Raw genomic sequence first — 26,628 nt, forward strand, 5'->3', positions numbered from 1 at the left:
AGAGGTTAATAGTAGATATAGAAATACCTTCTTGGCACCTAGGACCAACTCTTCCAGGGGGACAGGTGCATCGGTATCCATTGATTTCATCTATACAAGTGGCACCATATCCACAAGGGGAAGACTGGCATTCATCAATATCTAGAGAGAAAATAGGTAAAACTCAATAGCAAGAACATAAAGCATTGTAATTAAACATTTACTGAGATGTAATCTGACAATACCTGCTTTTCTAATATGCAAAAGAGTTTGGCTTCAGAATTAATCATCTTAATTGGAATTATTCTTATAGTTCCATCCTAATTGAAGCTCTGGTGATCGAAGCAGCAATCTTATGCTGACTCATCTTACAGAGCAGAGGTGTTGGACAGCTGTAGGTGCTAATGTCTTCTCCACACTCAGCTAATGTCAGAACAGGATGTGGGACTGTAGTCCTAGTGTCTGCCATTTAGACTTCATAGAAAAGCACATGTTTTCAGGAAGTTATTGTAGTGCAAGAACAATGAATTGGCTCAACAGTGTCCCCCCAAAAAATTAAAAAGGAGTTTCTTACAGGAGTACAATCTACCATGAAGAGGAAAAAGAGAGTTTAGTTTGTTACAGACATTTGTTACAACTCCTCAATAACTATGAAATAGCAAGTAGATTCATTTAGTACACAGATACTTAGCACAACACCACCTCAAACGACCCTCAAAGATTCACGGGCTTAGTTATAGAAATCTAGTGAAAAAAGGCAGAATCATAGAATCATGCAGGTTGGAAAAGACCTCTAAGATCACCTAGCCCAACTTTTAATCTAGCACTGAAGTCCACTACTAAATCATGCTGCTAAGTCCTAAGCCTACACGTTTCTTGAAGATCTCCAGGGATGATGACTCAACCATTTCCCTGGGCAGCTTGTTCCAACAATGCACAACCCTTTCAGTAAAGGGATTTCTCCTAATATCCAAACCAAACCTCCCCTGACACAACTTGAGGCCATTTCCCCTTGTCTCATCACTTGATGCTTGGGAGAAGAGCCCAACCCTCACCTTGCTATTGCCTCCTTTAAGGTAACTGTACAGCACAAGTAGCAACCCCCCCCTTAGTCTCCTTTTCTCTAGCAGAAATAACCTCAGATCCCTCAGCCGCTTCTCCTAAGACTTGTATCTCCTAAGACTTGCGAAACAAGTATTACACAAAGTATTTGTTATTCTGGGTAAGTGAACAACACACTAATTTATGCAAAAGCCTACCAACAAAAGTAACAAACCAACCTGCCAATTTGCAAGCTACAGACAGCTGCTTCATTTTTGACCTTAACTGTTCTCTCCCAAGGCATATATCAAAGGTTTAATAGATTCATTTAGGTTGGAAAATACCCAACCATCAACTAACACTACAAGTCCACCACTAAACCACATCTCTAAGCACCATGCCCGCATGTCTCAAGTATCTCCATGGAAGGTGACTTCACTTCCCCAGACAGCTTGTTCCAATGCCTAACCCCCTATTGAAAGCAAATGCCCACTCCAAACCCACAGAAAAACTATTTAAACACTAATTCTTAGCTGATACAGACTATCACCTCATCTTCTGTGTTTACAGGACTAGAGTCTGAAAGCGATTGTGGTGTTAATAATGAGACTGTTACCTGTATAGGCAACAGAAAACAACAACAAATGAACACGAGCCAAAGAGCTTTTGGTTCTATTCTAGCTCCCTTCAGAACCACTATGACAAAGTACCAGCGAAATTCAGAACGATCTAAACTACAAGGTTTGACTACTCCTTCCTCCCCTATTCAAGCTATGTTAAAAACTATCTAAACAGCTGTTAATTCTTACTGTTATCAGCATCCCATAATAGGTGTTTGTTAGAACTACTTCCTTTGTTTACAACATTCTAAACAAGGAAAAAATAGTCAGCAACCCCATTACAAATACACAGCATTTGTCTTTGACTACAAGTAGTCCTCCCTGCATTTCATGTCTGGAGAAGGACAGTTCAACATCCCTGAGAGTCTGCATGTAGATACACATACATAATTATCTGCCATCTCTGGTTCTACATCCAGAGATCACCAGCTCAAATCTACTGCCATAAGTGCTATGATCACCTTCTGACTAGAGGTGTCAGCTCATTTACTACCTGCAAGAATAAGAATGGAATCTCTACCTAAAAGAACAATCTACTACTGGAGTGGCAGAACAAAGCCTAATATAGCCTCAAAGCCTGATCTACCCAAGGTAAAACTATGTAAAAATAAATATATTTAGATCAAAATAGTAGTATTCAGAAGTATTTAATTAAAAACAAAGACACATACACTCCTCCACAACATTTAAATGCAGTCTTCAGGTCTTGTTTCCTCCTTTTTTTCAGCCTCTAGTAAAAATTGCCATGTAACAGGTTAGTTTTATAGCTTTGAAAGAGCCTTTATCATATTTCTTGCAAAATGTTGTGCTCTACCACCTGTATTCACGTGCCAGCACTATGCTCCTCGTATTTTGTTTTCATTTGAGATATCCCAGTGGATTTGTTTCTAATTTTTAGTTTCTAATGTTAAACGGTACACTTAATGTGTCATCTTTAATGATGAATTGCTTATCAAGAAAAATACTAAATCATAATAAACTCCTATAAAACCAACACTCCAGACCCTTCAGAAACGCCTGACAAAAATCAGCAACTTTAAGTACAATTTAAACCAAGTCACTTCAGCTGCATTTACTGAAATAAAGAAAGGAACAGGAACTGCCATTGTTTGCAAGGTGAGTACCAGTGCCTGACTGACCCAGTTGGCTTCTTCTTTATTTGGAATTCAGCTGACCTAATGCAAAAAGGATTTAAGGGTTCATTCTGATTTGTGTGCTAGAATGGTACAACCTTTCGGGTCATTACTCATATAGCTACTTTACTTACTAATTCTGCAGTCAGGACCAGCAAATCCAGGTGCACATTCACATCGAAACCAATTCACACCATCAACACAGATACCTCCATTATAACTGTAAAAAATAATAAGCATATCATTACACCAATTGTTCTCAGGCTACGTTCACAAGTCTAAAGATGAACAAAAAACACAGGTTCCTCACACTGTTCAAATGCAAATTCCTATCGTCTCTATTCATGGGACTTTCTCACTACTCAAAGAATTAAAGTCCCTCCTAATTCATAGTACTAGTCTATACTTAAACTATTGTTTCAGTGGTCTCTAATTAAAGCTTTGTTAATTAAATCTGCTGCTGCTGTTCAGGGGAAGAACCTATTTCCGTCATTTGAAAAAGCATACTGTTAGATAAAACCGCTTCGTAAGTTACCTGTTAAACCAACAACATCTACAAAAGCATGCATGGGGAAGTATATCAACATATCTCAAGGACATAAAGCAGCCCTAAAAAGCTAATACAGAGAGTCAGGACTTCTACAATTTATTTGAAATATATTCAGTTGGGGTTATTGCAGAGGTTGACAACAGGGAAAGATAATGTAGACGGTTTGCTTAATCCACATGTCAGTATTTTTCCTCTTAAGCTACAAACTTTTACGTTTAACACTCCTAATATATCTATCTCCCCACCAAAATTACTATCTTAAAAACTCATTTATACAGAGTATTTGATCTATTTTTGTATTTGTCTAAAACTATTTACTGTAAATTAACAAGTTTTGATTATTTTTCAATTCTTATTCTAAAACTCAGTTGTAAATACTTGAGATGTTATCAAGTCTGACTCATTTCACATTATAGTAAGTCACCAGTCAGTTTGGCACAAGAACTACACTCTGAAATACTTTGTTCATACATGAATCAACTCAAGATCATTCTGTGGTCTTTGCTGCTGTGAAGAAATAGATAAGGCACAACTGAAAACTGTTTTAAGACTTACAAAGGCTGGCTTCAATTATTTTAGGGCAGAATTGGTTCTAATCTAGAATAGAAATCCATATTACTGTGCTGTCTTATTTTCACAATAGGTATAGAACTGTAATTCTCATACTTACCATGGATGAGGGTTGCAGTCGTTGGTATCTTTAAAAAGAAAATAGACTAACGTCAGACTAACATAACTCTTTTGACATTTATTTTCTAGCATACAAAATTATAATTTAAAAGACAAAAAGCAAAAAGTTTCCCTCTACACACACGCTTGCAAAAAAGTTCAAATAGACCTAAGAGACTTAAGAAATACCTTACATTTTCTGAAAAAAGTCAAAGTCTTACAATTTCTGTGTATTCTGATATATCAACAGCATGGACTGATAAGTAGAACGATGGCAACATAACAGGAATAAAACATGGTATTTGTTGCACTAGTAGTTCCTAACTCAAACAGCCTCTAAAAGTTTTTTAAATGATTCCTATTACTTTAGCAATTCATACATATACATGCAACAGTCAGATTTCTTAAGCAAATCTTTCACATAAATAATTCTGAATTATTTGTTAGCATTTACACTGGTACTGTAACCTTTAAAACAGGTTATTAGGGCATACATCAGTACAACAGTAATTTCAGAGTAAACAAAGTACAAACAGATCTCGGATGTAGACTTCCTTCTGTTATGCCTTGAAACAAAAAGGATGAGCTGTAAGCTTTGTTCCACCTAATTAATTCATTGTGTTGGCATGTCAAAGTAATTAACAGATATCCTCAAAGAAACTAGCTGTATATGATGGAATATGCACTATCATCTTACTTTCAACATACTTTTCATTATTAAACTTACAGAGCAAAACAATCCCCAGAGATACTTGTTCCCAAAGATTATTTTTCTCTAAGAGGCTGGATGTTGTATTTTGGCAGAGTAGTGGCAAAAAGAAACATGACAAGTTCTTCGTTCATTAGTCAAGCATCATATTTACCATGAATGATTCAGATATTTTGGCAGCTAAACACAATAAACTTGCTTTGTTTCAGTTAACAACTCTGTGCTAGACACTCCTAGTATCACAGAGCAACGAAGAAGAAAAAGCCTTACTCTGTGTGCATGTACGTCCTTCCCATCCTTCTTTGCAGATGCAAGAAAAGGAGTCTCCACTGCCAACACATGTTCCACCATTCATGCAAGGGTTTGGAATACAACTGCTGTTTTTAGCTTTGAAAACAGAAAAGGTATCTACTTAGCACAACAAACATAATATATCCATCATCTGGATGTATCAAGATCACCAACCTGAATAGCACTTAGGTCAACATTACAAGACTTACAAGAAGGTCAAAAGATTCTAAGAGCAGCCATATGCACAGTAGTCTCTCACCTACCTTCATGATCACAAATCAACTGCTTAACTGAATCAAGATAAATTATCTATTTTTTCCCCCCATCTAAGGTAAGCATCCCTCAAACACTGCTAAATTCCTACTTTGGTAGTATCCCACATCAGCTGGGATACACAGCCTGCACAGGATGTGAACACTGATGGCTGCTTATGACTAGACATTTTTCTGGACAAGGGAAGAAACTACTCTGAACTCAGTCACGATCCAACTGGAAAGGCATTGACAGTCAACTAGAATATAGCTTTGCCCATTTACTAATGGATTAAGTATTATTTAATTTCTTCTCTGCTTCTGCCTTTGTCCATAGACAATTTAGAGCTTACCAATGTTGCAAGTGCTTCCAATCCATTCTGGAGGACATGAACAGCGGAATGTATCTCCATCATCATAGCACGTCCCACCATTGCTACAAGTATTTGCATCACACTGGTACTCACCTACATGTTTACAATAAAAACAATTAAAAATAATTAAGTCCAGGCTAATGGAAGTTAGAAGGCCAGGTATTTTTTAATCACAAGCTTACTTTTTTTTTTTTTTAGAGAGACTTTATATTTAAATGCAACAGTACTAGAAACGCATAGTTCTACTTGCTGTATTAGAGTAAGCAAACCAAAAATAGTGGAATCTAAGGGCATCTCTTAAGACTATTCCACTATAGTTTGTCAAAGAGTAAGTTCTTTAAAAGTTCCATTTTGTTGCTGGGAAACTGGAAGAGGTAATGAAAATATGACTATTATTTCACTGAGATTGTTTTAAGTTTCAGGAACTCTAGTCTCATGCAAAGAAAGAAAACTAAAGATCAAAGTAAAGAACACTTACGTGAATGGCAAGTTTTGCCTTTCCAGTCATTCTTACATTCACAATAGAAGTCATTTACCAAATCAATGCATCGGCCACCATTATGACATGGGTTAGGAGAACAGTCATTGAAATCTAGAAAGAGTTATTCAAATTAGCTGATCTAGCCTAGCCAGGGCCATGAGAAAGAACACAAAATGTTTCTTTATAAAGGAAATAAGCTGCATAGTATTTAGAAAAACAGCATTCCTAATTGTTAAGCAGTTATCTTTATATAAGCAAGGAGAATCTATTTTTAATAATAAACAACATGAATTACAAAACACTTCGACAACTTAAGACAAAAGTATCTTTCAGAAATCAGTAGTGTGACTAAGTAGAGAGCCACCGCAGTTTCCTTTTTCCAGCAAATGTCTGTATTTTGAACTTTAGAGAACTTTCTACTATGCAACTTAGAAGTAGAAACCACAATATCCTGAAAAGAAGCCCTAGCTCAGTCCATCCACAAGACAATGCTCCCTTCTCCTGCGTGTATATACACACACAAACATACACAAGTTTTAGAGAGAATGCTTTCTACTCAAGACAGAAGCTTCAATACTTAAAACAATTCCAAAACAATCTTCATCTAAACCACACACACTCTTGAAAATGATAGCTGTCAAAAGCTTCTCAGCCTTTATTTCACATCTGAATTGACGTACATCCTGTAATAAGCCTCAACGAATCCTTGTCCTCATGTTTTAGGAGGAGCTTCAGAGTAGACACCACATTTAGTAAAGAACCAGCTGCAGTTTCCTCTGAGTTAACCACCATGAACTTGATCTAGTACACTTCATTAACCAAAGCCCAAGAAGTCTCAGCCAAGGTAACAAGAGTAAAGGCCTGCTCCCACTGAGCCCAGAATACAAAACACTAAGTTGCTATAATATTCATCGAATAAAACTTCAAACTTCAGCAGTTCTTTTCATACCAAAGGACTAGAATGTTAAATTTGTGATTCCTTCAGTAAGGTAGAAGCGCATTATAACTTGCGCAGGTTTAAAGCTAAAAAGCTTTCCAAGTTTGGAAACTGATGCATATTAATTGATTGGATAAAGGACAGACTTATGTACAGTAAGTACACTAAGAGGCAAATATGCTCATAGCAATAAAAGGAATGAGCCTTTCTAACAGGTTCTCTATTCACTTTTGCTTCTCCTCAGGAGAAAAAAGTTCTCCCGAGGTACGTACCATGCTATAACCAAAGCATCAGATTATAGTTACATCAAAAGAACAGAATCTTTTGGAGCTGCTGCCACAGAATCTTGAAAATGCTTCAGCAAACAATGCTGAGTAGGTTGTCTGTTACTGTAGAACTGAGAAATTACTGCAGCATTAACCATATATTAAATATCACTAATCATTACAACAAAGCTGTGATATTAAACAGGTGAACATGTAGCAGTACTCACTTGTGTCACACAACTCTCCTTCCCAGCCACTAGAGCAGAAACACCTAAATGAATCAACTTCATCGATGCACGTCCCACCATTCTTGCAAGGTTTCCCAAGACAATCGTTGATATCTGTGACAAAGAGTCAACAATTATTGCTCAAGACTGTCCTCATATACAAAAGTGAACTAGGTGAGTGATTTCTAGGCATCTAGGAAAAAAAACTACTCTCCATTTTTAAATGCATAAGAACAGCTCATAGCATCTGTTTCTGGTAAAAATTCCTAATGTGCTCTCTCTCATGTATCAAGACAAACCAGAGCGCTAAGTTCACCTGGCAAAAATAGCAAAATGTTCAATAAATACCTAGGTCGTAGGTACAAACACATTTGCATTGAAATTGGACCAATATCAGTTTTCATTCACAGCAGAAAGCATGAACCACTGCAGAAGACAACTTTTACCAGAAGAAATTGGACTTGAAGCAGTACACTGGAAACAGTGCTCTGTGCAACTCTTAAAATCCTCATGTTTTACTTCATGTTGTAGAGCTTCAAAGCAGAAAAACTTTAAGGAGGTTTAGATCAAAAATTCTCTTAAAGAAACTCCCACTTACTTTCATGACAGTATATTCCAGTAAAGCCTCTTTCACAGGCACAGGTAAAATTCCCTCCTGGCTGACTAATACACCGTCCATGAGGCCCACAAACATTAGATGAAATGAAACGGATTCCTTCTTGGGTAGTATTAGTGAAGACTTCTATTGTGCAGCTGTCTATTACTAAGAAAGAGAAGTAAACCATTAGATCATAGGAATCCGTATCACCTTTTTTTAAAAAAAAGTTATCCAAAGATTAAGACCAGTCAACATTTAAAAACATAATTATGTTACTTCTCTACCCCTTTATAAGTAAGGACTGTTACAAGCACTTTTTTCTCACTCTATTTCATCAGGTCCATGCACAATAAAAATGATTTTGCATTATGCTATTCTCACAAATACTACTTTTCTATGTACCACCAATACATTAAAACAAGTTTCTGGACAAGAGCAGGTACCTTTACAAGAATTGTTCTTGCAGTGGTCCTTGAGATGAGAACAATTCTTTCCATCATAGTCATCAGGGCAGGCACAATAATAATCTCCTCCCAGATCATAGCATTTAGCCCCATTCTGGCAAGGGTTAGGTTCACAGAAGTCAATATCCATCTGTAAGAGAGACCAGTTAGCAGCAGCAGCAGCTTCGTTTCCCAGAAATAAGCAGCTTCATCTGTGTTGCTAGAGACAGACGAAGCTAATTTATAAGGATCCTCAAGCTTTAACATTTATGGATTTTCTACACTGCATTCCATCCTGCAATACAGAGGGAAACTTCTGTGTTTTTTTTAACTTTAATGAATCCTATTACAAAGGGTTTCTGATTCTCCAATTAAATATATCCCTTTGCAGGAGGCTGAATAAGCATATTCACAATAACTTAAAGAATAAGACATTAAGAGATTGCAGTGTGACTACTCTAGATCATTATCCGTCATTTCTCTGCCCTTTACACCCACGTACTATGTGCTATAACTCAAGTTATATACCAGTGCACTTAACTTGCCTCTACAAGACTCTTAAAATGCACACAACCTTCTAAAAATGTATTCTCTAGAGCAATTCAATTCTCCTCCCACCTTAACTAACACACAATTTGTTATTGAACCACGCAACTTTGAAGAAACCTCTGGAGATCAGCTACTCCCACCTCCTGCTCAAAGAAACTCTCATTAGACTATGTTGGCCAGGGCCTTACCCTTACAAATACTATCTAGCAAGCTGACTTGCATACAGAAATGCAAGGTGCATTCTGAACACTTCTTAGAATTTGCTTTTTGAATTTAACACTAAACCCAGCTTTCACAACATAACCTTTAACAGAAGCATCCTTTTAGGAAAACAATTCTGCTTCTACATCTTAGATTGCCACAGAAGACCACCACTGGCCACACCCTGAATTAGCTTTTCAGGCTGCATTGATGATTTTGAGGCTATACTGTTATATCAGTTTCTTTCCCCCAAACTGTTATTCTTACAGACTGTATTCCTGCCCTCAAGTCAGCCTTTTCCTCTTCACATCTCATGAGGAAGGAAAACTTTCTCAATCTTACAGAAGTCTAATCAAGTCCAATAGCATATTTGATCACTTTTAAACAACTCTGCAGTTGAAAAGAAAAAAATCAAACCTAAATAAAACAGAAGGAACCCCAGTCGTCTAAGCATTAATTCAGCACAGCATGTACAATTCCAGCTGCCATAGAGATTTTCAGCCAGCTATTTAGCACTCTAATGTAAAACATTTAAAGCAGACTATAGAAAACAAGAGATCTGAGAATCCTTCTCAGACCTAACTATCATACATTCCCATTTGTTTCCTTCCATTAGTATAAATTTCCCCTTCCCAATGCAAGTCAGTAGCTGGTACTTTAGCATCTGGAATCAAGGGTAGATATTTCCTGCAACACACACAGCAAGCAGCCAGTTCTTCCTCTATTATTTGAGCCGATCTACTAAAACTTTAATTACATATTATGGTATGAACCAGCAAGGAGTAGAGATACACTTGAGACACGATCCTCACGTAGAAAAGGTATGAGCTATTAGGTACTACACCAATTTCATTAAACTGGTCAGTATCTATAACCCTTTTTAATTTTCAATAAAAGGAAGACAATACAAATACTTTACAATAAACATTCTTCAGCATGTAACAGAAAACACTCCAATGTCCTCCATGAAAAATTCTGGAAGAAATCCAACAAACTTCTAATACAATGCCTTGAGTAGATGCTGTCTTCCAACTGTAATGTTTAATTGGTTATTTAGGAAAGCCAGAAAATACATACTTGGGCAATATAATTTCACATTGAGAAAAAAAACTAACATCCTCCCTAGGAAGAAGTAGATCTTCATTATCATTAAGTATTTTAATTAGGAGTTATCAACAGCACTTTAGTATTTAAGATCTGAATACTTAATGAGTAATAGCACTACACATTCCCACAACGATGCAGAACTGGAAGTTCTGAGAGCCTATACTTATGTATCTACCTGCCTGTGGCTATTCCTGCCAACAGTAATAGGATCACTTGAAAGGTATATCAGTTATATGCTTCAGAGTTCTTAGGACAAAGGTCTAAAACATTTATTGTAACAAGAGGACACAGCTCCTGAAGATTTGAAAATTTCAGAGAGTGTTTCAAGGTTAAGGAATACTTACAGCTTTAAAACATTTAGGAGATTCAACACCTATATGCATCAATTTAAAGTTTATCAAGCTGCACCTTCAAGTTTCATAGGTACTGTGATAGCAATGAACAACAAGTTTGCTTATTGAGAGTGTCAAGTATCACGTACATCATTCAGTAATGCCTTAGGCCTTGCATTACTCTAATTTAAACCTGGAGTTACATTTCTTTCAAGAATTCAATCCATGAAGACTACTGCAGTAGTGTCACCACTGGCCTCACCTCACAGAAGACTCCTGAGAAGCCCTGTGCGCACAGGCAAGTGAACCCATTTACTAGGTCTTTGCAGCGGCCTCCATTTTGGCACGGACTGCTTTCACACTCATTTGTTTCTATCTCACAGTTTTTTCCTGTGAAACCACGAGGGCATAAGCAATGGTAACCATTCACTTCATCCTACAAGGAGGAGAAAAGAACAAAAGTGGGTAGACTTGTTTATTGATAAAACTTGCACAGAAGAATTCAAGTTGTTTCTATATTCTGAATTTGCGAACAGCAGTAGCACCACAAAATCATTTTGTTAAAATTTTGTCAGCAGAGTCTGCAACACTTAGAAACACTAAGCTTTTGACATATCTTACCTTGCAGCCTTGTTTAGCCCACCTATAGTTGAAACTACAGAATTCATAACTAGTCAGAACAAAATTTATTTTCAACATGGTATGTAATCAAGAGTTACCTTACAAGTCCCTCCATGTTGACATTGTCCATGACAGTCATTAATATCTATGGATAAAATAAGCAAGGTATTAGAATTTATAAGACTAAGCCCTAAAATACAAGTCTAGAATAAAAAAGCAGAACAAATGATTTTCAAAAAAGATGTTTTAATGTAAAGCAAGGACACTTGACATCTTTAGATAGTCTTATTTTAAAGAATTTAGAACTCTGTAATAGAAGTTAAATAAACTGGTATTAGCTAATTTCATATCTAAAGTTTCAGCTAAACAGTATTCAAAAGTGAACATGATATTCATAATCAGGGGTGAATCAGTCTTGTTCTAGGAAGACAATTAGAGTTACATAAATTTAGTTTCATTTAAAAAACACCTATTACATTTCTAAATCTAATGGTACTTTCAATTTGCTTCATTAGAAGTTAAGAAAATCCTGACAACAACTATTTTCCTCTTGTGTAAGTATCTATACTACCATTGATTATTAGGCCTCTTTTAAGAAGGGAATAAAACATCCTATATACAACATAAATACTAAAGAAATACTAACTGATATGACAATTTACTCCTGTCCATCCTGGAATGCAGTCACAGTAATATCCACCAATGAGATTTTTGCAAGAGTAAGCATTAACACAGGGTTTTCCCTCACACTCATTAGCATCTGTGAAAGAAGATAAAAGAAAGAAGAGAATAAAGAACAAACCCAGAAACAGATTACCGCAGCACCAAGCAGTTTCCATGCAATCCAAGCATCAGAAGCTCATCTTAAATACACTGGTAGGGCAATAAAGCTATTTACATACCCTAGGTTTTTTTATTCACACTCATCTATAATAGCACATGCATGTTATCTTACTTCTCTCTTTGCCAAAACTCAAAAAGGTAATATGTTAGTCAGGGCAAATCCCATCCTTGCCTCCATAAGCTGATAGTCACTTTCTGCCACCATTAAGTAGGAGCTACCATCACCAATGCTGTATTTTGAGACAGAGAAGTTATTGGGCACTCTAGAAGAACTATTATAAACAAGCTTAATCTGGGATTTTTATAGTTACAGGTTCACTTGAAACTTTTTTTTTTAAAGACCTAAAGAGGATCTAAGATATCAATAACAGCTCACATCTTCAGTGCTTACTTCAATAACAATAATATCAAATAGAGCTACTCACTATTTAATCCTCTTAAGTGGCCTTCACTACAGAAGGTAGTTACTTACCTAGCTGACATGTTGCTCCAATCCACTGTTGTGGACATATACACTCAAATGCATTAACACCGTCAATACAGGTCCCTCCTTGAGCACAAGGGTTAGATGCGCATTCATCAATATCTGTGAAGTCAGAGCATGCCTTCCATTACATGGTTTAAAATTTGGCTTAACTTGGGTTTAAGTTATTTTGCAAGGGGAATGTGGATGGTGTACAAAAGCTTGGGAAGAGACTAACAGCTCTGACCTAATTTTTTACTTAGACTTTTCTTATCTTACTTTAAGATGAGAATCTTTCATGTCCATGTTTATATATCGTAAAATGAATCCATTTTATTTTGCTTTAGTCTAGCTAAATAATTAGAAATTGTCCTAGAACCTTTGGCAACAGAGCGTTTCTTCATATACATCTAAAAAAAATTTAGAAGTAGGTAATATGATCTGGCAATACTTTTGATAACTTGCACTTCTAAACTGCATCAAATACGTATTGATTTTCATACTGCAGGTCACACAGTACCTTTAATCTTTTCAGAGTCTCCCAATGCACAGCTGTTAAACACCAGGGAAGGCAAAAGGCTACTGCCAAATTCCATACCTGTGGAGCATGATTACTAAGCAAGCTTTATCATAAATAAGTAAATGCATACCCACCAATAGCACACGTTGGTCCACTCCACCCCGATGGGCAGTGACACTTGAAGCCTGATGAAATTTCATGACAAATTCCACCATTAGCGCAGGGATTAGATACACAAGCATGCTCCGCTGGGAAGAAAGAGGGAAAAAAATATTGCTATACACTCTTCCAATATCAAATAGGGAACTTACATGTTTCAAAAGTAAAGTTTGAAGCCTCCGTCTCCCACATACAGAAAGACTAATAGATTCACAGAATGAGACTGGAACAGGATTTTACTGAAGGTGCATCATATTTTAAGTCTTAGGAAGCCTGAGGATAGACAGGTTACCCGTACCTCTATATCTAGCAGCTGGAGAATTCCCCATTAATCTACTGCTTCCAGCCACACACTTCTTTCTACCTCCAGAGTGCTTCAGCACCTTTTTTTTTTTTAAGCTTCAGTGAGACAAAACAGATATGTTGCATGCAAGTCTGAACAGTAGTAACAGTTTAAGTATCAAAGGTCTGTTTAGCTTCATTCTAATATCCTTCCTTGGAAACAGCAAAGAGCTGCTTGCTCTCTATAGGCCACGCTGCCTGCTGTTACTCCATGTAGGGCTGCCTAACACTTGCAGAAGCTGCAGCAAGTATCAATTGAGTTGCGAAAGGACAAGTATGCCATCACTTGATACTACTTCCTCTCAGAAGCCAAAGAAAAGCTTTTGGAAAGCGGAAAGCAATCCCTTTTTAGGTGAGACTTTCTAATTTTGATAGCAGTTATGTTTTAAAAAGGCCCTTTTTTTTTTTTTTAAAGGTGTGTTATCTAACTCAAAATGAATTTATTTTGTCTTGGCTGTTACGTACTAGTGGATTATGAGCTGTTTTAGGCAATCTACTGCTAATAATTAGTCTAGAACTTGTGAAACATATCCCCACTTTATCACCACCCCCTCATCCAGAGAGCCAAGTTTCTTCTCTACAGCTTTCAGGGCAAGCTAAGACAGTATTTCATCTATCTTAGCCAAAAATTTGCAGTGTGTTCCACCAGCTGAATCAAAATTCAAGTCTTGATAGCATCATAAATATCACACAGCAGTTTATAGAAGTTCAGATAAGATCTATATCCTGAGAAATGTGAAAACCTTCTGATGATAATAAAATTTAGTGAACTTAAAGCCCAAACAGGTTAAGTGGAAGAAAAATTGTGCTGTTTCCATCTACGCTTGTAATTAACAATAAAATTCACATGAGAAGACTAATACCACATTTTAAAAATATAAAATAAAGGATTTAACAATCCATCTCAGCAAAAAAAAAAAGTCACCGTAGAACATCCAACTGAATACTGCAAGTGGAAAAAAAGACCACCCAAAATTTTTCATTCTTCTCCAAACATGAAATCTTTGAGTAAAATTAGAAAGATAAAGTTATGGTATTGCACACTTGTCCCTTTACCCAATCAAATACAGAGAAGTCAAAGAAAAGTCTTCAAATATCAGAACAGTCTACAGCACATAAAAATGTTGGGTTTTGCATGGAACACACACACAGATGTGCATGAAAAAGACAATGAGCTATCTCTGTAGCATCATGAGACAGGATGCAGTTTCACATTGGCAAAATATCTGTTGGACTATAGTCAAGAAGGCACACTTCATCAGAAGTACAGTTTAAATGTTTAAATTTGTTCTTCCATTTTGGCATTGGGAGCAGGAAAGACACTTATCCATTCATTTAGGCTATACTCAAGGTGACTCTATAGAAGGGCTCAAGCACATTTCCATAGTGGTTAACATCTGCATTGTTAATCAAAATGTTAGAATTCTTTTAACATGGGATTTATAATGAGGCTTCAGTTAATCAAAAATGACAGTCAACACATTCAGACAGCTAAAAATTTGGCCAAAAACCCCACCACACCATAGTTAAAACTGAAATGCCCATCACTACTACTTTCCTCAGTCTGCAACTTGTATAAGATGCAGGTTTACAGGCAAGTCAAAAGACAGGAAAAACATAGCAGGAAGGCAAGTGACAGAGAAAAGTACACCTCTAACCCATGTTCAGAAGACCACAGATCAATTTTATGTTTGGATTAAGTGAAGAAGCCAAGGGGAAGGAAACATTCTGGGTCTTTTCTAAATCCAACGGAGACCATGGCAGAATTTGTCATTTCCAGTGGGCTTTTTTATTTTTGAATAGCCAGACTAAGACAAGATAGAGTTGGCATACAACTTGCATGCCCTCATATTTCACATTTACCCCCTTGCAAATAAAGCTAATTTTTCGAAGAGACAACAGTCCCTCCACTCCACAAAAAGCACAACAATGAACATATAAGAATACCATCAGGCTAACTAGAGCATAGCTCTGAATAAAAATTGTTTCAGAACACATGCAATATCCGAAATTACCAATTTCGCAGTTCTTTCCAGAGTAACCATCTGGGCAAGCACAGCGATATTCATCTGGTTCAGTATTCATACAGGTTCCACCGTTCAGGCAGGGATGGTGATTTCCACAATAATTCAGATCTGGACAGAGAAAAGCATCAATTAATAGGGTGACATAGATCTCAATATTATCCTTTTAGTCCCTAGTCAGGTGTACAGATGCCCTTCTAGCTTGAACATCATTCACCCGTATCATCCCCATATTCTATTAGCTAGGCTATCAGTTCATCGCTAACAGGGAAGGATGAGCAGAAGAGAACTGAGTAAGTTAGAGGAGTCTGGATCATTCTAAGACTTTTGTCTTGAGCTTCCTATATACAACACTTAGGTAACATCTGTCATAAAAGAATTAGGGACAGAAACACTCAGGTTGTGGCACACTAGCAGGAAAGAAATGGTTAATGAGTTATCAGTTAATCATGCAACTTTACTTTTTTTTTGTAAATTAATGTTAAGTACCTTTGTTACAGAGCAGGCCACCCCAGTTGGTTTCACAATTACACTGCCATGGTTCATTACAGCTCCCATGAGCACAGCCTGGGTAGCGGACACACTCATCACAGAACTGTCCTTGCCAACCATAATGACACCTAAGATGTAAGTTCACATGTTAAAAGTTAGCAACATGATGTTTAATTATCAGCATTACAGGTATTTAGAACGCTACACTTACCGCTTACACTTACTCCTCAAGAACAAAGTCAGCTGTTCAATGTACAACAGATCATTTAATTTCTGCCATTTAGAAGGTACGTACTGGTCCTGTTGAAAACTTTTACTGGAACTCATCTTGCTCAACCACATTACACACCACGGCAACAAACCACACCAAGCACTACACGTGCTGAGAACCATACATAAATCTGTGTCCTTTCACAAGGAATCCCATATTCTGAGTCATCTCACACTGAGACAGAACTGGTGATCAGCATATAAAGAAGGATACAACTACTTTTCAAAAGAAGACTGTAGGCTTATTGAACCACACTAGATTATGTTGTCTGTAACAGTGCCCAGAATTATGCTAACAACACAACTGTTTATACTACAGGGAAAGTATTAAAGGCCTAGGTCTTTAAAAAACAGAAAAAAAAAATCAGGCTTTTTTTTTTCCAAGTATGTTTCACACACATTCTAACCAAACAGAAATAGTAAGTTTACTCTGTTGGGCTAAAAAGGTATTTCTGCCTGTTCTTATAAAAGTGTTTCTTATAAACAGTTTGAGAGCCATATTAGCAACAAAAAGATGCATAAAAACGTGTTGAATGGGAGCTGGGCACAGGCATGCCAGTGGAGATATGACTGGCAGGGAAAAAGCATTAGAAACCTTTTTTCTTAAGAATACCTCACCTTTGTAATACCACCAAGCTTCGAGAACCCTTCAAGAACCATAAAAAAAATAGACAAGCTCTTAAGTCTTTTGGGTATAGGAAAAAAGAAAAGAGGAAAAACTAAGTCTTGGTTCCTTGTGAATCATTCCACCATTTCAGTAAGCAGTACCAATCCCCAGAGGAATAGACCAGACTATGCTGGCAGCATATTAAATTTCTACTATTTACATAAACAGAAGGAATCCCACTGCAGATCTTTGCAAGACAATTATTTTATTGCATAAAGCTCTAGAACTACTTTGAATTCTCAGTCCTGCCATCTCCTCCTCATTCACAACCCCAGAGTTGCAGGATCCATACGGGACAGCCTCAATTGTCCACGCAGTCCAGAGGCAGCCGACTGCCTCTTTACATTAAGCTGTCAGGAGAACATGCCTGGGAAACACATATACTTTAGAAGCAGTTTTCTTCTGCTGTATTAGCAGTACGAGGAAACAAATACTACTCCTGCTAAATTTGATCTCTTCCTTCCTTCTCAGGGACAGGCACATCTTTTCAGGGGCTGATAATAAACAATTAAAAAAAAGCTCTAACTCACTTTACTGGCCCCAGCCCAAATCTGCATCCATGCCAAACCTGGCACTACTGCCAGTGATTCACCATGACTATCCCAGCCTGAGCCAACTCCCCACCCACATGTAACAGGCATTTTCAAGGGCTGAAAGTCTGCATCACAAAGCAGATAATCATAACTCCATGTGTTTTCTATATCCAATAGATAACACTTCTTTGTTTAACACTGCACTGAAGATTAGGAGTGCAAAGAAAAATACAGCCACCTTCTTCAAACTTGAGAGCATTTTAAACACCTCCTTGAATTTGCAGGTATGTTTGACTCGACATTAGAATTGGTTCAGCAGTAAAGGATTGCTGCTTTTTCATGATATTCAGCATGAAGAATATGAAGGTTACTGTTAAAGTTACCACCAAGCCCGAGGGAAATCATTTCTACAAGCTAAAGGCAGTCCAATCAAAGGAACACAATGTTTACAAGTCAAAAGGTTACTATGTGGTAAGCTGATCAGCCTTCAGTTTACAAGGAAGAATAAATTAGGATTTCCTCTTGAACAGGAAGTCTGGTCGCATCCTACATTAGCAGGTGCTAGAACAGCTTTAATTTCACTTCCTTCTAATAAGATAACATTTAATAGATCTCAGCTCACTCAAAGCAAGATGGGATCAATAAAACGAAACCAATACAAAAGTGGGCACATTGCAATATGAGGTAAAGATCAAAGTCAAAACATGGCAGAAAAAATAGAAGCAAAAAAGGCACAGATATAGAAGTAACAATATCTATTAAAAAACAGAATTCCTTTTCAAGTAACCACTTGTATAAAAAAAACAAAGGAAACTGCTAGCACAGCTAATGGCAGGGTGAAGTTACTTCTTCCCCGTCCATCTGCCTGTCCCTCTCCCATCCCCTACCCATATTGAGAACAACTTGTTGAAAGCTTCTGCAACCCTAAATTTTACACATCTGAATAGATATTAAAGCCAAATTTAGAGAACTTAAAGATTCCCATTGTACAATGGACAAAGAAAATCCTTACTGGAATCAAGATTCTACTACTTCCTCCGTCCTTCCCCTCTGCTGACTTCACCTGCTCCAACTCCTCTCCACAACCAAACGTAAAACAAAATCAGAAATTGCTTACTTAATCTTAGCCTTTGCTGGCTATTAGCAGTACAAAAGCAGCTACCATAAATAGACTGTTACAGTTTAGTAACTTCCTGAAGGAAGGCTGAAGCACAGGCATCTGCTCCCAGACCAAAGCCTCCCTTCAGGTCAGGATTAACACGGAGTGCAATAGGAATAAGAGAAGAGTTGCTAGTCATCTTGAAGCTGAGAACTTGCAGAAAAGATCCTGATAATTCTACAAATGTGCTTCACAGCTTCCATTTTCCTTAGATGAATGTCTGGTGGCAACAGAAAACAAGAATTTAAGTACAAGGCTAAGGACAGGGGAGGTGGCAGGAGCTAACATCAGCAAGGCTTTGAGATAACATTTCAGTTCTTCAGATTAGAGAAGCTGCAACCGCACAGGAAAAAGCGGTTTTTGTTGACAATTAGATAAAGCCACAGTAATTCAACTCATAGTATATATGCTTAGTTAAAAATAAGCAAGTGGGGCTTCAAACAGCTGAATTCCAGGATAAAGAAGGATCTTCTACAGTGCTTTTAAAGCAGTAAATTTCATTATCAAGAAATCCCACAGAAGCAAATTTCATTATCAAGAAATCCCACAGAAGCATGTGTCACTACGCACAGTTCAATGATGCATAAGTACTCATAGGCTAAGAAAAAGAAATATAATTTTTCCCTTTTTTCTGGGGCTATTAAAAAGCTAAACTGGTAAAATAGGAATCGTCCTTACAGAATTATGCTTTTTATATGTTCTTCTGAAATAGTTATAATTAAGAAAAGAACTGATACTGGTCCTTCTTTTCCTCTGAGCACATTTGTATTAATTATATAGTAAGAGCTAGATTAAAATTGAGCATTTCTGAATCAGGTGCCACAAGGTGTTCAGAAGATTCCATACTGCTGTATGCAAACCAGCATTAACAGTATTTATGAGCAATCTGGTCTACTGGTCTAATCAGACCTACTTTTGGCAGAAGGTGGGACTAGGGGACTCCAGAGCTTTTCTGCTCTCCACAATTTCGTGATAATCCTCCAGTGGCAGTTACAGCAGTGATATGGAAAGGTGAAGTGATGTACCCAGCCCGATAGTCCAAAAAACAGTCCCTCGGCACCTTGTATGATTCACTCTATCCAAAAAGAAGTCTGTTAAGTACCAAGAAGCCACAGTGCTCTCGACAGCCAACTTTATTCGTTCAGCTGTTTTATACCACCTTCATGCACGGTCTGTTCTTCTGGTTCAATCACTTCTATTATTTATTTGAGAGTCCTGGACTTTCTGCATGATGTTCACTTGAAAAAATGCGTATCACAGGCTTCATCCAATCACTAATCTACTCCAGCTAGCCTTATGAAAAAGCTTGTGATACATAAGAGGATATCTAAATTCTGTTCTACATCTGGCTACAGAGCTTTGCTGGCAACTAATATGTAAGTAGACCTACACCATCAACAGCACGAAAAGAAATCAAAACTACTTCTGAAGTCTAGGTCAAAGTACATAGCCCAAAAATAATAATAAATCCTCGGGAGGATATCCGCAAAGTGGTACAAGCCTTTAATTACCACCTTACTGGTACCTTGCATATCCTATAAATGTAGGAGGAAAAATCATTGTGACGTGATTTACACGTGTTTTTTTTTTTTTTAAACAGGCTTTTTGCAGGGAGCTTCTCCCACACATTTTAGAATCTGTGGCCAAAAACTGAACACAGGAAAATGAAGCAAAACAGTGACATTAAGAACAGAAGCAAAACGCATCATTTGGGGTGGGGGAAAAATAACCTTCTTAAATGGAAAACCACTGAATTTTCTGATGACGTGAACAGGATGGTGTTGCATAGGTCAGAACAATAGCTTTATATTAGTTATTTACTTAAAATAACTATAAGAAAGTCTGTTTAATGCTTCAAGAGATAGTTGCATAGCATGGAGCAAGATGGTCTGTTAGATGATCCTATAATTCTGAGCATCCAGATTCAGTATTATAGCTAGTATGGTACTCACTAGGATTTGGTAAAGCCACAGAAATGCATTCTCCCCTTTACTGCCTTTGAAATAGACATAAGTCAGTTCTGTGAACAGGAAAAGATGCTCATTAGTATACTCAAATCCTTCAGTTACCTGAAAGCTCAACTACTTTTACTCTCATTCCCAGAGCTCTTATTGGACCAAAAAATGCAAGCCTTTCCCTACAAATTTGTTTCTCCTATAATGAAGTCACTGAAAGCTAACATTCTTGCTCCAATACCTTACTTAGTTTTGTGAAGATGATGGAGAGGATGGTTCAACATTGTTTACCCAGAACACATGGGGAAGGCTGCTCAGTCGACTTGCAGTAAGTGGATCTAAGGGTGTGTCTACATTTGTGCTAGTTCCTATCACGAACATGCTTTTTCAGTGAACCACCTGATCGTTCCTGTTGATGGTGTGTTGGTTCACATCACAGAGCTGTTTTGGAACAAAGGAACAGGATTCCTTTCAGGTTAAGCTAAGGTAACATAAGACAGTACGCCAGGAGCAAACCTCATGTCTTCCAGGAGCAAACACGTATTCAGTCCACTGGAACAGACTAGAGCTAGTCTGAAAGCAAAACTGAAGTGGTTTTAGCATGAATATCAGGTTCTCAACAATAAAGCTTTTGATCTACTGTTCTAATTTGTCTGCACTACCTACTACCAGATAGGTTAAGATTGTACACGTTCATATTCCCTGAGCTCACTTGCTTTCTGGGAAGTAGTACTCATTAGAATATATTCTGTGCCTTTCTATCCACTACCTATTTAACACACAGTGCAGAATGTGCCTCAGGTCCTCGACCAATTAAGACAAAAATGAATCCCATACTTTGTTCCTAACTTAATATGCTTATTTTTGAAATATTCGCCAGCACCCCCAGGAAGCTTACCACTAGGACACGAGAGGTGTAGTACAATCATACTGGTTATGGTAACAGGCACTTATATGATGAGAGCAGCAATAGTAATAATTTTGCAAATCCTTTGAAACTGGAAACCAAGATAAAGTATCTTGTGTGAAAGAGAAGATGGGAGCAGATGTTCAGGTACCAAGCCGACTCCTGCAGGAACAACAGCAGCTACCAGCTCTTTAAGGATCATAGACAGTCCAACACTGCAGGAACTGAAAAGGTCAGATGGTGTAGCAGCTAGTGCACAGCTCAAACAAGGCTTCTAGTTCACTGTTCAGATCGGCTTAGGAGGTTTCTCACCAATGGATATTACATTGTGGAGCCACTGCGGAAGGAAGCCACGCGGTTTCAGATCTGCTCTTGACAAGTCCTGGTTAGCCAGTAACTCATCTGTGAGCATTTCCTAGGTGTTTAGAAGCGGTAGAATTTTGAATCTGAGCTAACTAGCATAGAAGTTCATGCTCTTACTTCCTCCCCACCTTTAGAAGCAGGTTTTTTTTCAGTCCTCTAAGATCTCTTGCTAACTCTCTACAGAGCCCTTCAATAATGACCTGCTTCAAATCCCCCACCAGACCTCTGTAACCAAGTACAAATTTACTAGAATCCATTTTTTTCTGTAGTTTAAGCAGAGCTCCTCAATACCAATGCTAACAGCATTATCCATCCAACTGTTATGAAAACACAAACAAGAGATTAGTGATATCAGTTGGCCTCCTACTCAAAAGGAAGGGAAGACTGAAAGCCTCTAACAATTAACAAAGGATCTCCAGAACACTATTACTCCAACACCTCAGGTAGTAGTAGCAGCTCGTTTCGCAACTCAGGATTTTGTCCCTGCATGTCTTGAAGGAAAACACCAGAAGATAGTTGAGCCTGTTCTGGCCCTTACAGCAACAGACTAAGTGCACACAAACACTTGGGATGAGGTCCACAGCACCTGCAGAAACCTCTGGACACAGTAACCCAACCTCACAAGCAGGGCTAAAGTTGAATACAAGGACTACAGAAGGTATGGCGTGGGTTAGGACAGCAAGTCTGAGAAATCTTACATTTGCCCTATTGAAACAAGTACCCAATTCCATATACACTAATAAATCACCAGCATTGTAAAGCCAAAATTTTACCAGAAGTACTTCAAAAGCAATTCTACAGTAAGACAGCCTGAAGTACAGAAGTTAAACAATTAATTTGCTTCAGAAGTTTTAAAAGTTGTCTCCTTGCTTTGCTCAGCTTGCACAAATTCATATTAGAGGACTGTCAACGATCTCAGTTCTCATTCATTTCAGTTAGCCTACATGTTCTGAAGAAGCTTTTGTATCACAGTTGCATGGAAAAAGATCTGCATTTCCCAGGACATAACCTAGGGCCTACCATAGTTCCAGAGATGCAGCTGAGCAGAAGCAGAGCAGTATTTGAGATCTGACCCCTTTTCGCTTTGAAGAGACATTTGAGCATTCAAAGACAAAAAGGAAAAGGAGAGAGGCTTCAGAAAATACACCATCCCAGCAGGAATATGACAATGTAGACCAGACATGAGGCATAACTGAACGTCTGCCAAGCCCATGCCACTCTGGATCACAAGGAAGTAAAAGATTAAGCTGTTAAGCAGCCTACTGACAGTTTAAGAGTGGTACCAGTCAGCAGTTTTAATCAAGGAAGGAGATTGTCAATTTGTGGTTTCTCTATGTTCACTTTGATAATTTCCTAACATGATTGAGCCTAACCCAGTTATAAGTCATTAGATAACTTCATTCTTCTTTAGATAGTTTAATACAGCACCTAAAATGATGCAAAAACATACATAAAGCATCAATTCTTTTAGCTTGGCAGTGTTGCTTCTTAAACAGTCTTTCCTAGTACTTTGGTCTGGTGAAGTCAACCAACCAACAAGACCATTTGGTCTCCCACTGCAGGCCAAAAAGTTCACAGCTGTCAAACACTGAACCTGGAAATGGACAGAGTTCATGGCTTTTTTTTTGTTTTAAAATGACTGCATTTTCCTATGTTTGCAAGATTCACCAAAGTTGCTTTCCTCAAGGATGTCATTTTGTTCGCTTTTCATCAAGTTACTTCTGAGCTGTCTTCAGAATAACCAAAAGCCTATCACCTAGACTCAGTGATACCACAAAATTTCCTACATCACGTTGTCTTAAAATCTACTATTTTTAATTTATTTGATTAATTTATTTGATGAAAACGCAATTAAATAGCCAACTTCAGCATAACCTCTTCAAAACAACGGGTACCTGAACTTGTTCAACTGATGAGATCCAGTTTTAGCTAATTGCCTATCAGCTATAAGCAGTCTGCAGTCGTTTAGCTACATTTAATATTTGTTTTTGCTAGAACATTTAATCCAAGAACAGCTCTAAATTACTTTGGAAAAAATCAAAGCATGGAGGGTAGAGCCTGGCTATGAGAGTTAGGCTGATGTCTCAGAGCCACCGCTTAAGTTATTTGCATGTTCATACAAGATGAAGATGAAAATCGTTTTCCAACTCTATAAATGCCATTGCACACTTTGGCAACAAAGGAGTTATTGGCACCAGTAGGTTTCCATACATCTCACACCCATGTTTTTCTCACATTTTCATTTTCCTTCTGAATTAAAAAAAGGACATTGTTTTCACCTGTTAAATGACAGTGGCAACTGTCCAAAAACCAGGAAGGAGGAATCTAGATTATAATTCAATAGCACCAGTTTTTTTTTTTTTTTTTTTTTTTAAGTAACAGCTTCCTTTGTACTGCTGAAGATAAAGGTCACGTCTCTGAGCCTTGTTTATTTTTAGTTCAGAATCATTTTTCTATAGAAAGTATTATCCATTTGGGTTAGAAGTTCCACTTTTAACATAGCCTAGTAACCACTACAAAATACAAACTAGAGATACCTGTGGGACAGAGCTCCAGCAAACAAATCACTTTTAAAGAGAGCTGAGTCTTCTGCAATAGTGGAAATACAGTGACCATATATAGAAAAGTCAGTATTTTCCTTCAACATGCTGACCACCAGTCTATTGCTTAAGCAGACCTGTGTTAAGAAGCAAGGAAAATAAACGGCATACAATCCATCTGGACCAGTAAGTCCCTTATTCTTTCCCCCAGTACTTTTTTCAGATAATAAAATCCGTCCAAAAAAGTAGCAAGATTTTTGGTCAAAGTCCTTCTCTACAGAAGCTTCTATAAAAGCTTTGTTTAGCTGGACTGATTAGAAGGAGCACCTAGACCTTACACCACTAGATGCTTTTCCATGTATGTCAGTGAGACTCTGTAATGGAAGGCTTTGCTCCTGAGACTCCTTATTCACAAACATCTCAAAAAAAGGTATCGCAAGAACCCAGATCATCTTCAAGGGCTTTGTATTCCACTCTTGAAGCCTTCCTCCTCCTCTCCAACTTCTATCCTTCCTGATACAGGTGGTACCACTGAGAGAAATTAAAGTTCACAACGAAACTGCACCCCCACAACTTTTTACATTTGCTTAAGCTTGTTTGTCTTTATTCAAAGGCTCTTTGCATTTCAGAAACAAACATTCACAGGCTCCTAAGACACTCAGTTAGGCACAGGGCTCCAAAAACCCCTACATAAAGCAGAGTTCAGCAAAGATTCAGGGTTCCTGGAAAGCTCAAAAGGAGGAATACTTCTTACTAAGTAAAGATCACCAAGAGCAAGAAGAACCCATAATACTTAAAACCACAAGCAAAATATTTAACAATAGGAAGAGATCCTAAATACCATTAAAAATACTCTTACAAAAACAGAACCATGGTTTAGATAAATATCTGCCTTGAATAATCTTCTTAAGGGAGATTTATCTTTTTGATTTTTTAGCTCTTCAGAAGTAAAACACCATATGCACAACACCAATGTACTTCGCATACTGGTATTAGCACAGAATTTGCAGTCAGGTTCAAGAGCTACAACACAATCTTGCACCAATCAGCAGCATCTGACAGAAATTTCAGGTGTATATCATTTAGTATAAAATCATTCCGATGCAATGATTTAGGATTATGTTATAGGATTCTGTTATCTGCCATACCCCACTATCAGAAACTGTCAGTTCTCCAGCAGAATGGGACTTGTTCACATCAGCTGTCACAGCTCACACACCAGCACTTCAAACCCTGCAAACAAAACTAGGCTACCTGCATCCAACTTCTGCCACTTCCCTGATGGTCAGCGTTTGCTAGTAGGAGAACGAATCAGAATTGCCTTAAACTATCAGAGCTTGACTCAATGATATTTGTCAGCTCTCAGGCGTTCTGACAGCCATTAAGTCTTACGTCATCCCAAGCAAAGATTCAATATAGCTTAAAACTGACCAGAGGTAAAGTTAAGAACTTACAAAGGATCACCAATTTGCAAGCAGACCAGTCTCATTTCTTCAATACCCAGCACAAAAGTAGCACCTGTTTCCCCGTGACCTACTGCATTAGATGCAACTTCAACAAGGAAGCAATCAACTCTTCCCTGCTATCACAGTCTACTTAATCACAAAGTTGCACAAACATTTCGGACACCGTTCTCTCATATCCAGGGAACGAGAACATTCAATTGGGGTATAAAGTTTAGGTTGAAGCTTAGGTTGCTACTATAACATTACTACCCAACAAAGCTTCTTTGAGAAAAAGTCTATTATATTTTGGTGATGATACATACATTGAGTGTTCTAGTACTATGAGCATTTCCTAGTCATAACAGCCATTCTTAAAGAGCAAGTTACCCTTTTAAACGGCAAAGAAACAGTATATCAAAATCCAAGTTCTAAGGATTTTGAAAAAAGAAAAGGATGGTTCTCATTTAATAAATGCAAGAAGCATATCTGTTCAAGTCCTATAAGCACAAAAATAGAACAGCATTGCAAAACAGTATCTTACATGTGATGTCTACTTCATATCTAGTT

General features: G+C 37.6%; 1 protein-coding gene across 1 annotated transcript in view; it reads right to left on the bottom strand.

Annotated features, from left to right (window-relative positions):
- JAG2 (jagged canonical Notch ligand 2) overlaps positions 1–26,628 on the bottom strand; it is a 68,481-nt gene that overhangs the window by 9,137 nt on the left and 32,716 nt on the right. Inside the window, exons 6-21 of the mRNA XM_035551347.1 lie at positions 16,220–16,350; positions 15,722–15,841; positions 13,340–13,453; positions 12,695–12,808; positions 12,026–12,139; positions 11,478–11,524; positions 11,021–11,194; positions 8,570–8,720; positions 8,127–8,291; positions 7,529–7,642; positions 6,096–6,209; positions 5,597–5,710; positions 4,972–5,088; positions 3,994–4,021; positions 2,908–2,993; positions 28–141 (exon numbers count right to left, since the gene is read on the bottom strand). Coding sequence (XP_035407240.1) covers positions 28–141; positions 2,908–2,993; positions 3,994–4,021; positions 4,972–5,088; positions 5,597–5,710; positions 6,096–6,209; positions 7,529–7,642; positions 8,127–8,291; positions 8,570–8,720; positions 11,021–11,194; positions 11,478–11,524; positions 12,026–12,139; positions 12,695–12,808; positions 13,340–13,453; positions 15,722–15,841; positions 16,220–16,350 — 1,817 coding nt within the window. The remainder of the gene's footprint in view (positions 1–27; positions 142–2,907; positions 2,994–3,993; positions 4,022–4,971; positions 5,089–5,596; positions 5,711–6,095; positions 6,210–7,528; positions 7,643–8,126; positions 8,292–8,569; positions 8,721–11,020; positions 11,195–11,477; positions 11,525–12,025; positions 12,140–12,694; positions 12,809–13,339; positions 13,454–15,721; positions 15,842–16,219; positions 16,351–26,628) is intronic.

Source organism: Cygnus atratus, chromosome 5 (assembly GCF_013377495.2).
Source record: "Cygnus atratus isolate AKBS03 ecotype Queensland, Australia chromosome 5, CAtr_DNAZoo_HiC_assembly, whole genome shotgun sequence".
Lineage (NCBI taxonomy): Eukaryota > Metazoa > Chordata > Aves > Anseriformes > Anatidae > Cygnus > Cygnus atratus.